The sequence below is a fragment of the Rosa chinensis genome, chromosome 5 (genome assembly GCF_002994745.2).
Source record: "Rosa chinensis cultivar Old Blush chromosome 5, RchiOBHm-V2, whole genome shotgun sequence".
NCBI lineage: Eukaryota > Viridiplantae > Streptophyta > Magnoliopsida > Rosales > Rosaceae > Rosa > Rosa chinensis.
In genome coordinates this window covers 28,259,070-28,273,515 of record NC_037092.1, presented here as the reverse complement: position 1 = coordinate 28,273,515, position 14,446 = coordinate 28,259,070, and the positions used below count along the sequence as shown (strand labels likewise).

General features: G+C 39.7%; 1 protein-coding gene across 1 annotated transcript; it reads right to left on the bottom strand.

The window, feature by feature from the left end:
- Window positions 1–1,994: 1,994 nt before the first annotated feature.
- Window positions 1,995–10,983, bottom strand: LOC112201597 (plant intracellular Ras-group-related LRR protein 6). The gene is made up of 21 exons (XM_024342505.2): window positions 10,748–10,983; window positions 10,591–10,654; window positions 10,366–10,502; window positions 10,186–10,272; window positions 9,330–9,405; window positions 8,988–9,062; window positions 8,774–8,843; window positions 8,605–8,682; window positions 8,442–8,502; window positions 8,268–8,346; window positions 7,494–7,584; window positions 6,861–6,921; window positions 6,712–6,779; window positions 6,374–6,444; window positions 5,973–6,110; window positions 4,529–4,633; window positions 4,180–4,304; window positions 3,923–4,019; window positions 3,378–3,452; window positions 2,605–2,660; window positions 1,995–2,326 (listed from the first exon to the last, which is right to left on the bottom strand). The coding sequence occupies exons 1-21, from the start codon at window positions 10,810–10,812 to the stop codon at window positions 2,254–2,256; spliced, it is 1,752 nt and encodes a 583-aa protein (XP_024198273.1). The 5' UTR covers window positions 10,813–10,983; the 3' UTR covers window positions 1,995–2,253.
- Window positions 10,984–14,446: the final 3,463 nt, after the last annotated feature.

Here is a 14,446-nt window from a genome sequence, read left to right as displayed (position 1 = left end):
CTAACCACTTAACTTCTCGAGGAAGCCACCTCCTAATAGGCCCGGAAAGTACAAAAGTCAATACCTGAATTTTTTTTTTTCATTTTTGGTAAACAAAATTTAATTCCAGCAATAAATCCAAACTACGGGCAATGGATAGAAAAACAAAAGAAGTGAAACCACGCGCGCGCGTTGGGTTCATGCGTTTCCCAAACGGGCCAAACCAGTACCATCACGCAAGGCATTGCAGACTCTGCAACTCTCGCCGGAATAGTAAAAGAGAATCTCTACTTTTTTGACTAAAATCACAGGCCACAGCTAAGCAATAGTGACCGGAAACCACTACTGATCGAGGATGCAGTAATATTAATTAACGAGCCAATTAATCCAAGCAAAAACAACAACAACAACAACAACCGTGAAATTAATTCAACTAATTGTAAACCCTAATCACGCAGCTAGTTCACCAAGAGATATAACCAGGGAATTAATTAAGCTGAAACAAAATGAAGGTTTTCTACGGATTTTTAAGAGTAGATCCGAGTCCAAATTAGAAGAAACTAATTAAGCAAACACAATTAACAACGACCTTGAAATTATTCAACTGATGAGTTTAAACCCTAAACCACTTAACCAAGAGATTAATGCTAACCAGATTAGCAGACCAGGCAATCACTACCGGCTTACTTACTGGCTCCTTTTGGTGGCCTTCTTCTTCTTCTTGGTGGCGCCGGAGAACCGAGCACCGTGAATGGCCTCCGCAAGCGCGGTGCCGATCAACAAGCAGAGATGGGTGTCAAGAGTACTGAACTTGACCTTCTCGTCGCAGAGCCGCTCGTCGTACGAGTCTTGGCCGTAGATGCCTTCTTCGTAGGTCCACCACTCGTAGAGCTTCTCCTCCGGCCTGATGACGTCGAAGTGCTTCCCCAGCACGGTCATGGCGAGGCGGTCCAGATCGTAGCGGCCGAGGTCCAGATCGTCCCTCTTCATCCCTCGGATCGCGAGCTCGTTCAGATCGACGGCTTTCCTGATCTCGATCCCGTGCGTTTTCTTCAGCTTGTTCGCCACCTTAGCCATGTCCCTTCCGAGCACCACCACCCTGGGGTTCTCAAAGAAGGCCTTGACGACCTTCGGCGTCCCGGGGTAGTCCGGCCACGGGAGGCTGTACATGAGGCAGTGGGACCCGACGCAGAAGGTGAGAAGCTCGTAGGGGTGGTCCTGGAGGCCGCCGGGGCCGTACACTTCGTAGTCCATGTCGGCGATTAGGCCGACGAAGATGGAGTCGGGCCTGAACTCGGGGTTAGGGTTCAGCGGCTTGGTGTTGGAGGAGGTGGACTTGAGGACCTCGGTGAGCCATTTTCCGGCAATGTTGTCGTCGCGGGTGGCGACGGTGAGGATCTGCGTGGAGTCCACGTGGACGGTGTAGAGGTCGTGGACGGCGCGTCTGTGGAAGAGCTTTGGGACTACGTCGAGTTCGACGGCGGTTCGAGGCTCCGGCCTCATGAACTTGACGGCGATTTCCAGCACCATTGTCGCTCTCTCACTCAAAAGCTTTGTGAAACGAAATCGGTTACACAGTTGCAGAGAAATTTTGTGGAGCAGTGAGGCTGAATTGGCGTGACCGCTGTGGTTATGAAGGAGACGAAGCCGTGGGGTCCACACAGCTTAGTCACTGGACTGTTCTCTTTCGATTGAGTCACTGCAGTGTGACCTTATCAAACCTGTAGGAGATTCAGTTTCAATAAAGGTGAAAAAAAGGCCAGGTATGGTAAATTTCTCTTTTACCCTTCAAGAATCATTTTTCTTTTGAACTTCAAAAACTGACTAGTACAAATGTACAATTGAGCACCGGTGATGAGGTTAAAGTCTCCTGACCATTAAAGTAGCGAATTTTTTTTTTTTTTTTTTCATCTACTTCTAGTTATTATTTCTTTTAAGGGCCTGGAATCCCCTTATAATTGACCTGAGAGCTTTCTGAAACACCAGTTCAGGCTAAACGGCATTACGAGAGAATGGGAAAATCCAACGCCAGTTATTTATCTGATCCCGTGGTATCGTTATACTCATTATACATGTGTGAAATTCAGGCATCAATTACGCCAGTAATAAAACAACAGACATTACAGTATTTTGAAAATGAAAACTATCAATCCGAAAACTCAAATGGAACAAGCTGTCATACATAGTGATACAATGATACAAGCATCGACCTAATGCTTCGTGAAATCAAGATTCTGGGCACGTTCTGGACAAGGAGGGAGAGGTAAGCAGAACTCATTCCACGATTTTGTCCTTGAGATATTGCAGAACAGCTTTGGTTCCTCTATCTAAAACCGTCCGCCGGATGCTGTTTAAGTATATGCAAAGAAAATGATAAGGATCATGAATCATGATGCATTAGAACCAGCAATCTCGGAACTATAACAGCAAGTTATCAAATAAATGAATTGTATTATCATGAAAGTCTTCAGGGTGTGTTTTTACAGTGCGAGGAGATTGGCAGTGAACCAGTTATAACACTGAATATTTATGGACTTAATTTTTCTGTTTGTGTAGGAAGTTTGGTACTATTAACAACAAAAAATTAATGGCAAATAGGAGGAAATGTGGAAAAGTGTAGCATACCTTCTTAATGGATTTCCGTCAAGTCTTAAGGCCTGTAAGTTGGGTTCAAGCATACCCTGATCAAAAAAATCTGTAGGCTTAGAATACAGTAACAACTCAAGTATGCATAAACATATTACTTGAGCTAACAGCCAAGTCAGTGGCATCTGGTTACTCGTGCACCATTTATAATGTGACATTTGTACATAAAACAAGTCAATTTTGATTGAAAAATTCAGAAGAGTAAGAAAATATTTATAGTTGCATATGGAGAAATCGATTGATAAAAAAATTGTCAGTTAAGTTTTGACTAAGAAAGAAAACTGTCGGAGTGATTTCTCACTCATCTGAACCAAGCCGAACACTGCAGGACCATATTTTGTTGGTGTAAAGTGTAAACACAGGAACACGTGAATAATTATTAGGTAGAACTTTATAGGAGCCAAAAAGGTGGTTATTCAATGGATCTAGAATTACATGGTAACTCCACAAACCCATGCTCCTAGGATTTTTTTTATAATTACATAGTCAATTTGCCTGGTAAGGTTGCTCCATTGCAACCATGGTACGAAATGAGAAACAATCTCTCCTCAAGTGAGCTAGTATCTGACAGTCTCTAGATTCTGCAACGGCAGGAACCTCATGAAGTGGGCACTGTTTTTATATAGTCAAACTTATAAGTCTTATTATGATTATTTTCTTTATAATATAGAATCAATCTGCTAATTTTTATAGTCAGTTGAAGTCACAACATATAAGATCAACTCAATAGCAAGAGGTTCTCGTATACTGACCAATTCTGGAGGAAGTGTTGATATGTTGTTGTCAGATAGGCCTAGCTCAGTGAGTGAAGTAAAAAATTTTAACTCCTGCATGCCATTATTAAGAAGACAATAAAATGTGAATAGCAATAGAGTTAACACAAGAATAAATGAGAAGTACATGATTTAAGAACGTTGAATATAACCTACAATTAGCACTGGAACTGTGAAGTGTCCATTTTTCTCTAGTATATTAAAGCATGACTTATACCATATATAATGTGGCATTTGTTAAAGCACTTGTTTAGATACAACAGAAAGCAGATCGTTATGATATTCTTACCGACGCATTCCTATCCTATCATGAGGAAGTCAGCCTCAATCTAAGAGCACTTCTTTCGACCAAAACAAAAAAAATCTAAGAGCATAAGTTTGCACGCAATAGATAGCTTTTATTCCTTGGCATAAAAAGATGACTCCTATTCAATATCTTAAAATCACGCGTCTCCTAACAAGTCTTTTAAGTTTAAAGCTATGAAGGTAATGCATACTTGTTTCTTAATCAAGGAATATATTACCACTGGAACTGACTGCAGGGAATTTTGGCTGAGGTCTAGGATCCGCAGTTGCTGCAAACTCAAGATATCTGATGGGACTTCGCGTAGCTGCATTCGTCTATCAAGTGAAATAGATGTAGCTTAGCCTAATGATGAAACTGTGGAAAATAGATATATGCAAAAAGCATAGACATTATTGAAAACCAATATTTACAAGCAGACACAGATACACATGCACACCTACTCTCGAAGTGAGTGTGTGTCACAAGTACACTAACCTCAGGTAAAGCTCTAGCAGATGCGGTAAGCTAGAAAATGCAGGGTGTTCTGGTAACGAAGCTGCATTACCACTTAGATCCAGAATCTGAAGCATGGGGGTTGCTTGGAATCCATCTGATGGTATCTACAAGTCAATAAGTAGATTTCTTAGCTACATATAAATTGTTTCCCTCTTCCTTGACAAGTTAAGTTTTTGGAATACAAGAGTAGTTATATTGGAAATTTGAGAATAAAATATTTTCCTGGACCACATCCCTTGTTTGTTTCTCATTAAACCTCTGATCTTTTATCAGGGTTAATATATTAACAAGACAAGAAACGATGAATGTACCGGTTGCATGTATTCACCTGTCTTAGTGGATTATTGTCCAGCTTCAAACACAAAAGATTACGAAGTGAGCTTAAAATTGCACCTGGCCACTCTTTAATCTTGTTTCTGGACAAGATTAGTGTCTGCACGTTGACATAGATATAGATTAATGACTTGGCGTACCCTATCAACTTAACAATATGCAAATCCCTAATAACCTCTCCCCCCACACCCCACCCCATCTTTCTTCCCACTAATCAAAGATTCAAGAACCAATAAGATATTGCCACTTATGATTGAATATTTCATTGAAAAGAGATACAAAGTACTTCAAAGGGAGAACAAAATATCAATCAATGGAGGGCTTAATTCAGAAGCATTAAGACTGACTACGAGTTTGGATAATTTGAAGCAGCCTGCATAACCATACTTTATAGCACCAACCAACCAAAGCTCCATATTTCATAATTGATAAAAGAAACTAACAATATGACCTTACTGCAGTAAATATCTAATGTCCAAGAAGTAAATCCGTCAGTTGACATAATCCCAACACTAGTGATTAATAGGCATAATAGAAGTGGATCAACCAAGCAGCCAAATCCTACTAAAATCTCCTTTATTGTACTCTAAAAGTAGGGCTGTCACTCGGTCGGTTCGAATCGATTCTAGGTATTACCAACTTCAAAACCAAAGTTTTCGGTTTCAAAATTGAGTTACCAATTACCAACCCAAATTTTCGGTTTTTAATCATATCTACCAAATTCAGTTTTTTCGGTTTTCAGTATTACCAACTTTAGAACAATTAATTCTTTGTAATATAAATTAGAATAAGCAATACTAGGTTTTTCAATTTTATAGTCATAAACTTTGTATTCATCTACTTATTATTAGCTTTTTTTTGTACATATGACATCAAGTTTTAGCCATATTTGATAAAACTAGGTGATTTAACCATTTTTGACCAGGTTACTTAAGATACATGTACTATTGATGTAGTATATGTAGTTATATTCATACTATTATGACAATTTTTATGTTTATTTCTTAATATACATGTATGTGTACTTAAAACTATAGTATATAAAGCTAATATTTAGATAATCGGTAAATTCAGTATTTACCAAAACCAAACCAACTTTTTCGGTAATTTTCGATTTCGGTTTTATCGGTCTCGGTTACCAAAAAATTGGTTTACCAAACCTAAAATATCGGTTGGTATTCGGTCGGTTTGGAAATTACCAAACCAAGTGGCAACCCTATCTAAAAGTCTTAAATAATATCAACCAAACTGTAACCTATTTATCCTTGCAGAGTTCCCTATTTATCCTTTCACAGAGTTCCCAAGACAGCCTATATATTCTTCTTACTTTCTCAGGGTATTGCATGAATTAGTAAGGCAGCGTTCATACAAACAGGACTTCCTTTAGCAATGTTTCCTCTCAACTATTAAAAACAGATATATGCACAAAGACAATTTACCTGGAGGTGGGTGCATGAAGAAAGTTCAATTGGGAGCTCTTCAATGGAATTCCTAGTTAGATCGACTTTTATGACCTCACTCGATTCCCATACTTCTGATGGGACAGAACTCAAACCCAGCCCTTCCATAGAAAGTTCCTGAAAGTAAAACCACTTCTGAGCATAAATGTCCAGTATTGAAAACAAAGAATAAAATGAAAGGTGAATTCTGATCTCAATACTAGAATAACCAATATCATGAACAGGGGTGTATAGTACAACCTCAGACATAAACCATATACAGGGCATAGAGATACTAGTATTTTCTAGGTACCCCCCAACCCAACACAAAATCACAAGAAGCTATAGAATCATCATTCTCAGAAAAGCTTATCCTCTTCAGAAAAGTTAAAGAGCAGTACCTTTGAAGCAATAGACAATCGAGCTGCCATGGCAATCACATCCTCTTTTGTTGTAGTTGAAGCTTCAGGATCTATTATATTAGAATTTTGCGTAAAAATCAATTAAGACAGTAGTTGGTGCAAAACTTAATTTATGATGAGTTTTTGCAACTGGAAGACAATCACCCTGTGGTACTTTAAATTTTTTTCTCTTGCATGCATTATTGACCATGTTCCCTAACAGCTTAAGCTTTTGAGTTTTAGTGAGTGTCTAACATGCAATACAGCGGAAAAGTAAACAATTAGCATGTTAAGCAGGCAAAAAATATGCTACTGCATAAGTAGGCAAATGACTGTACCTTCATTCTGAGAAAGCCTACTTCGCAGATACTTCAATAAAGTAGGTGTTGGTCCAGACAACAATGTACTGGGAGAGAAAAATTTTGGTTGGTTAAGTACTTATCAAGAGAATCATCATGTAAGAAAGGGTAATCAAAATGCCTCTCACCTTCGTAGAGTTCGTATTGGGTTTCCGGTAAGTAAAAGTCTTCGCAAGGTAGTCATCTTGCCTAAACAAAGAATAACAGTTGAGCGAATTAAGATATACATTAGAGCTTTGTTGAGATGAATATAATGATTCAGGGTAGTTATCATTTTAATTTCTCACCCACACTCTCTCACCACATCTATACGAGATATAGCTGAAACTAGTGCACTAAATTGTGCCACATTATATTTTAGTAAAAGACCAACTTCTGCCACTATACAATCCAGACATTTCTTAAACCCCAATTGTTTTTAAAGCACCCTACTCTTTTTGGAAAACTGTGACTAGTGGCATTATTTTTTAAAAGTTAAGATCTTTTTAAGCTAATATGTTAAAGTAGGACATGTTGGTGCTGCAAAAGATGGACATTGTGGTCTTTCCGTAAATAAATAGGACTCATCCATGCTTAAAACAGTTTGTTTCCTAACTGGGTGTATGGGAGTAGAATTCTATTTCCTTCATTTACCTCAAAATGTAAAATACAAAACAAGCGGGTTTTAGAGCATCAAAAGCTATGCAACATTTTAAAATTTCTGTTGAGCTATCATATACCAGATATATTGTTCAATCAAACCTACAACAAGCTAATCTTACCCAATTCAGGGGGCAATCCAGACAATGAATTGTTTGAAAGATTCAATAATGAAAGACGCAATTTACATGCCTCCACAGGATACTCCTTCAACTGCATACAAATGAAGCACTTAGCAGACTTGAAAAATCCAAAGATGACGTAGAACTTCTACAAGAACTCATGTAGTTTTTAGAACGTCAAAACCCCAAATAAAAGCCCACTAGTTAATCTTCTGAGCTAGCAATTGTCTTTTTGGAAATAAGTAAAGTCACCATCCCCGCTTAATAAGTTGTCTTTGATTCCTAATGTAGCTAGGATTATCCATCCCTTCCCTTAAGTTGTTTTCTTGTATAATGAGGTTATGTCTACATTGTGTGGGTGCCTCTGCAATATGTAGTGTAAAACCATGGGCACAAACAATTAGTTTCAAGAATGAGTTCTATAGTTTTACCCATGGATTTCACAAGGTCAAAGTAGCTCCCAATTGATGGGTTGGGTTCATACCTCCTAAACTGAGTGGAGGGGGATGGCCGAGTGCTTGTTATGGCACTGAGGGGATTGTTACTATAGTCTGATATAGTAACAATTAATAATTCCAAATAGATGGATATACTTTACTTTAATAACATAAATTATATAGAGATGCAAGAAATATATTTATAATCTCATGATTCAGCAACTTTGTAAGAAAAAGGATCAGCATACCTCAAGCCAAAATACATTAGAAATTAGTTGCTCTTCCCACATAAGTTCACAGTATCTATAGAACAAAAATAAAATGAAATTCTAACTACCTGGTTTGATTGCAGATCTAGAGTTCCTAGGCGAGAAAGTTCCCCCATCTCTGATGGTAAAGTAGAGAGTGCATTATTCCTGAAATTTGAAGTTACAAGGACAGATAAATCTTAAAGATGCAAAATTTATCTTGCCATATGCTCCTAAAAAAAGGACCATGTAAAAGTCGGTACCCCATGTGGACCTCCGCAAGGGAACAACAACCCCTTATTGAAACTGGGATCGCTGAAATTTCTGCAAAACTCGTAAAACATTGGCAACTTAATGAAAAATGAACATGGCTTGCAGGAGAGTAGAGAAAGGATGTTTAATGGCTTTCATTTCAAATTGACTCACTGTTCTGGTGAAGGTCAAGACGAATAAGACGAGAAAGGCTTCCAATATTCTCTGGTATTCCACTCAGCAGATTTTTTGCTGCATATTCCAATAACAAACAATGATTCAATATATTAAAGATGTGCAAATAGAGATGAGCACTTAATGAGTAAATCTGCAGACATTTTACATGCATTGAGTTCTGTAAGCAAAGTCCACGATCCAATCAACTTCTCAGATAGGTTTGTTAACTTGTTTCCCTGGTACATGCAGATGATAAAATTCGCTTATAGGCCCCAAAAATTATCAATCACTAAGGATTGCATCAACAAAGAAAAAAGATGAACAACAAAAAGGACTAATTCACAATCCTCAGGTGCTGAAAGTACAAATCTTTCCCATACCTCCACATCCAATTTCATCAATTTTGAGCAATTTGCTAGATCTTCTGGCAAGCTGATGATAACATTGTTTGATGCCTGTATAAAGAGTGCCATAACTTAGTTTCTAAACAACTGGACATCACATTGACAAAGCGAGGCAAGAATAAAACATCACAGAATCTTCAGTGCCATAAATTATATTCTACCAAAACTGGATATGGCATTGATATAATACGTTAATTTGGCATATAGATTAAGGCAGGACACAACACAACGTTAGGTAACATTCCTGGGTCAAATTTTACTAACCAAATGGACATGCCCACACAAACACTTATATAGTGAACCCAAGTATAGTTGTACCTTGAAATCTGATAGATCTGAGCATCTCCCAAGTGAGTTTGGGAGGTCCTTAAGCTGATTATTTGAACAATCAAATCTGGAAGGATCAACAGCAGCTCGATTAACTCAAACTGTGGGGGAAATTCAGCTCTTAAGTTATTAAGAGAAGTAAGGTACCACAACCAGGAAAATAGGTGCAAGATAATTGGGCAGGCATCATTTAACAAGTAACTCCAAAACTTAACAGGTAGTGGGGGCAACTTTTAGAAATGCAAACTTAGCATTTCTCCACATTATATATGCAACAAACTGTAAAATCCCTTTCTTTCAATTAAAGCACCATTGGCATTAGGATCTACGCTTGCCAACCTTCTCAAAAGCGTGCCAATCTTTTAGTTAATTGGGACAGAGATTCTAGTTTCCTTCTATTTCAAAACATGGTTGTTTCATGTTTATTTTGATTTCCAAAAATTATTAGTAGAAGCTCATATATCTCACATTTGACAAACAAACATTAAGAAACGTATTGATAAGTAAAGGCCGCTTCCTCTAGACCTATGGAACTAAAAGGCCAGGGGAGGACATAGTGAGAAGTGATACAAGCAGAACCTAATTGGATAGTAAATGAACCTATGCACAGTAACAAAAAGAAAGAGATGTCTAGCAAGCCTCCGCAGCTTGGTTGCTATATATGAAATCTACCAATAATAAACGGTACCGCACTCAAAGCCTCCATTTCAAGTCGTCCCTTATCGTACTCAAGTACAATGAAACAACAAAGACACAAGAGGAATGCACTCCCACCCACGGACAGCAATAACAAACAGATAAACTCTACTGGTGTCCATAGTATATATATCCGTATAAGGAACCATACTTGACAAGAGCAGTTGCTGATCCAATTTCCTCAGGCAGCTCTAGAATCGAGTTGAATGACACGTCTAACGATTTCAGCATGGTAAGCCTGCCAAATGGTCCAACATTTCAATATAACAAAAACATAGCCAAAGATCACTAAGCAAGAACACGACTAACTACAATTCGAAAGAGAACTCACTCTCCAATTGCCGCCGGAAGCTCGGAAAGTTTATTGTGGCTGACATTCAACACAGTCAGTAGAGGCAAATTCCTCAGCTCATCTTTGAGCAATTCAATTTCATTATGAGCTAGAATCAGCTTGTGTAGCTCCACAGCCTGAAACCAAGTAACAGCTCACATCAATCCGCTTCAAAATTAGAAGCTCCGGTTTCCGAAATTCAAAAACAAGAACGAAGAAACTTACCTCCCACCACTTCTCGTCTTCACCAACCGCATTCACGCTTTTGTATACCTCATCGGGCACGAACCTAATAAGCGATGTGTTAGGGATTAGATTGCGGAAGAGAATCATGAAGAAGAATGATAATGGATCATAGTGCAGCGATCGGTTTCAGTGTTACCTGAGAGAGCGACTTGAAAGGTTGAGAGAACCGGAGGCTCTGGCGGCTTTGATGACCCGATCCATGGAAATGTAGTGAGCGGGAGCTGTGTTAGGTTTTAGATCTGCATTTCAGTCTCTGGCTTGGTTTCGTGATTTTCATCTGATAATAACTGGTGACCAAATTGGGACATAGCAGACTAGCAGAGCAGAGCTTCCTTTTCCATTTGCTACTTCCCACAGTACATGTTGTGTTTTTTTTTTTTTTTTTAAGAGGAGCCGGTGTCTATGCTATCAAACCTGCATTCATTAATGAAATTGCTGAATAAAGTACAGAGACGTAAAACCTAAACTCCGAATTACAATTAATATTGCCTATTGAGAAAAACATCCTGAATAATAACAGGAGCCTCTACTAATCTTATGCATTCAATCATGCACCAACTAGCAAGGATTGACATACCAAATATCTAGACAACACCACTTGCTTCACAATAGTGACACAACGGAAAGATTAAGCTCATACAAAGCCATATAACCAATAAACCTGTTTTCTCAGTATGCTGTCGACCAAAACTATACCGGCGACACTATGTTTCATCCTACTACTAGGAGTTTGCGTCTGTTTGATAGTGACTCGCATCCTCTCTATGACAAACAAGACACTTTGAGTGCATGCACAAACATTCAGCCAGACTCTCCCTACAATAGCATTTTAGGGACTTATTTTAGACAAATACCTAATAACTATAAAATAAACAAAACAACCTAAACAAAAGAGACCAGAAGCCCACCAACAAGGGCCCAAAGTCATAAGCCCAGCCCAACCACCTCTATCCTCACCAGCCTCCTCGATGATCGCAGAGAGAGAATTGGAACTGGAATTTCAGAATTAGAGTCGTGATTAACTAATTCTGAATGTTTAGAGTGAATTAGAGAGAGAATAAAGTGAGGAAAGATGGAATTCAGAAATGAGTCACTCATGTTAAAATGTTTACGTCAAATAATGGTAGGTGAACCACCTTTTTTGGGGTATTGCATGCATCTTATCTTACATGACAATTGATGTGACATAACCTCGTCATTTAATGAAATTCTCATTAATTAAGATTTGTATTACATCAGCTGCCACATAAGATGTTACGTTAAATAATGTTAGGTGAATCATCTTTTTAAGAATAACATGCTTCTCACCTTATTTGACAGTTGATGTGGTATAACCACATCATTTAATGAAATTTTCATTCATTGGGATTTATGTTACATCAGCTGCCACATAAGATGAGATGCATGTGCTACCAAAAAATGGTTTACCTAGCATTACTCTCACATCTTCATCCCATGTAAGTGTGATATGTTTATCAAATTAACATTTAGTTATTAAAAACACATATGCTGAAATATTCTTATGAGAACAAGGATTACAATGTTTTTATTAGCTGTACATACCTCCAACAATATGGAGGATTTGCAACATCACCAAATATAAGTAACACCCTTTTGGGGGGGCCCACAAGCCATGGTGGGGCCCAACCGCGACTTGCATCTTGTAGCCCGATGTCCAAGCTACGCCACGATAGTCGGAAGCGGCCAATGCCTCGCCGGGAAGCCACCTTCTCGACCTTGCCAAGTTACCTCCATAATGAGCCTTTCTACAGTACTAGAATAGTGGGTTTGCATACATTGAAGAACATGTAAATTAGAGGGGTTCCCTTACCTATAAAAGAGACCCTTCCTCACACTTAGAAGCTATCCCATTACATCTCATGTAATCATCTTGGGCCGCAAGGCCCAACACACATAGTTAAGCTTTCAAGTGGATGTAGTTTCCCGCAAATGCGGGAGACGAATCACTATACTTCTTGTGTCTCGCTCTCTCCCTCTCTCTCTCTCTCTCTCTCTCTCTCTCTTTTACTTTAATTAGACCCATCGGTCACTTACATTAACATTGGCGCCGTCTGTGGGAAGTCAACACAAAGGTTTCGTTACCTTCCACGAACTTTGACCCGTAAGCTTCGAGTCAACACTCGGTCAACATCAAATAAGGGCTGGTCAATGCCCATCGGGGCCGGTCAACGCCCATCGGGACAGGTCAATGCTTGGTCAACGCCCGCAAGGGCTCGTCAATGCCAACAACAAAAGGTCAACGTTGCACTACTTATTCAAAAAAAAAAACTTGGAGTGCCAATTTACTCAGGACACCCAGAAAACTTCTCTGGGCACCCATGACCATTCTTCAATCATCATCAGTGCTAGGCACTCCAATCTTGATCAATCATAGTCAGCGCCAGACACCCAGCGGAAACAAACGCAAGCTCAGCATCCTCCGCTGAGCAACTCCTCCGTTGGCAAGTCTCCGCTGAACAACACCTCCACTAAGAAGCCACTGCTAGCCAAAGCCCTTCCAAGAGCCTCCGCCAGCGACAAACCGCTGGCCAAAAACATCCGCTGACTGCTAGTCATCCTTAGCCGAAAAAAGATCCGTTGACCAAGTTCCGCTGGTAAAAAAAAAAAAAAAAACACATGCTGGGCACCAGTGGCCTCCATTCGGCCATCTTCCGCCACACTGTACACCTCTAGCAAGCCAAGCCTCAGCTAGGCAACTTCAGCTGCATCCAACCCGCGGGGCAAATCACCGCCAAACAGCCGTCGCTGGGATCCTCCACCAGGCTCTGGACACCCAGAAATTACTCTGGACACCAATTCCATCTTCGATCATCCTCTCTGCCAAACTCTGAGCTTCCGCCGAACTCCAATCACATCTAACATTAGCAACCAACGCCCCCGCTAGTGTGGCTAGCGGCCATCCTCCGCCCGAAGAGGCTAACAACCATCACCAAACTCCGCTCAGTAGGCCTAGCGGCACGCACCAACAAGGGCACATCTAATCTGATCAGACTCAACCAACCGTCGCCGCTAGCCAGAACATCGCTCCTCCAATCCGCATCTCTGCCAAGGCTCCTCTGAGCTCCTCCGCTGACCAGCCCAGTTGTGCGGTACTCATCTTTTCTTCTCTTGGCACCAGAGAGCAATTCTCTCCGTCGACAACAGCGTTCATCGTTGAGCTCTCAGGAAACCGCCAAAAGGCAGCCATCAACTGCAGATGGTCAACCTTGCTCATCCCCACGTTCTTCACCGAGCCTCCACTTTGAATCTATTTAAATGGAACACTTGGTCCCTTCACTGAACTTGCAGCAGAGCCAACCATCAAGATAAGTCTTCTTATCTCTTTATTTGGTTATTCACGTGCCTAGGTGTTCACACGGATGAACTAACTTAGAACAGTTGGTCAACAGATGCATGGTTAATAATTCAATGCCACATCTAAGTTTTGCTTGTCTCCTGTACAAACTTTTTATGCATTGATGCAATTACACTCTCACGTGCTGCAATTAGACCATGATTGCATACACTTGTTATCAAATAGCATGACACAACATTATAATCATGCACACGTATATGCTCTTGTCTATGCTACACGTATCAACTACGATAGTTGTATACCACATACAAATACATAACTTTTTATTTGGATGCCTTGTTCACACATAACACTCATAAAGCATGGGCACATATAATTGAACTTGGCTAATGTTTTCTATACGCCTGCACACAACTATAGCTTAATTGCTAGACATATGCTACCATGCTCATAATACTATCAACACATTCAAATGGGTTTTGCTTATTTCTCCCATACAATTGAGCTATTCACTCTAAA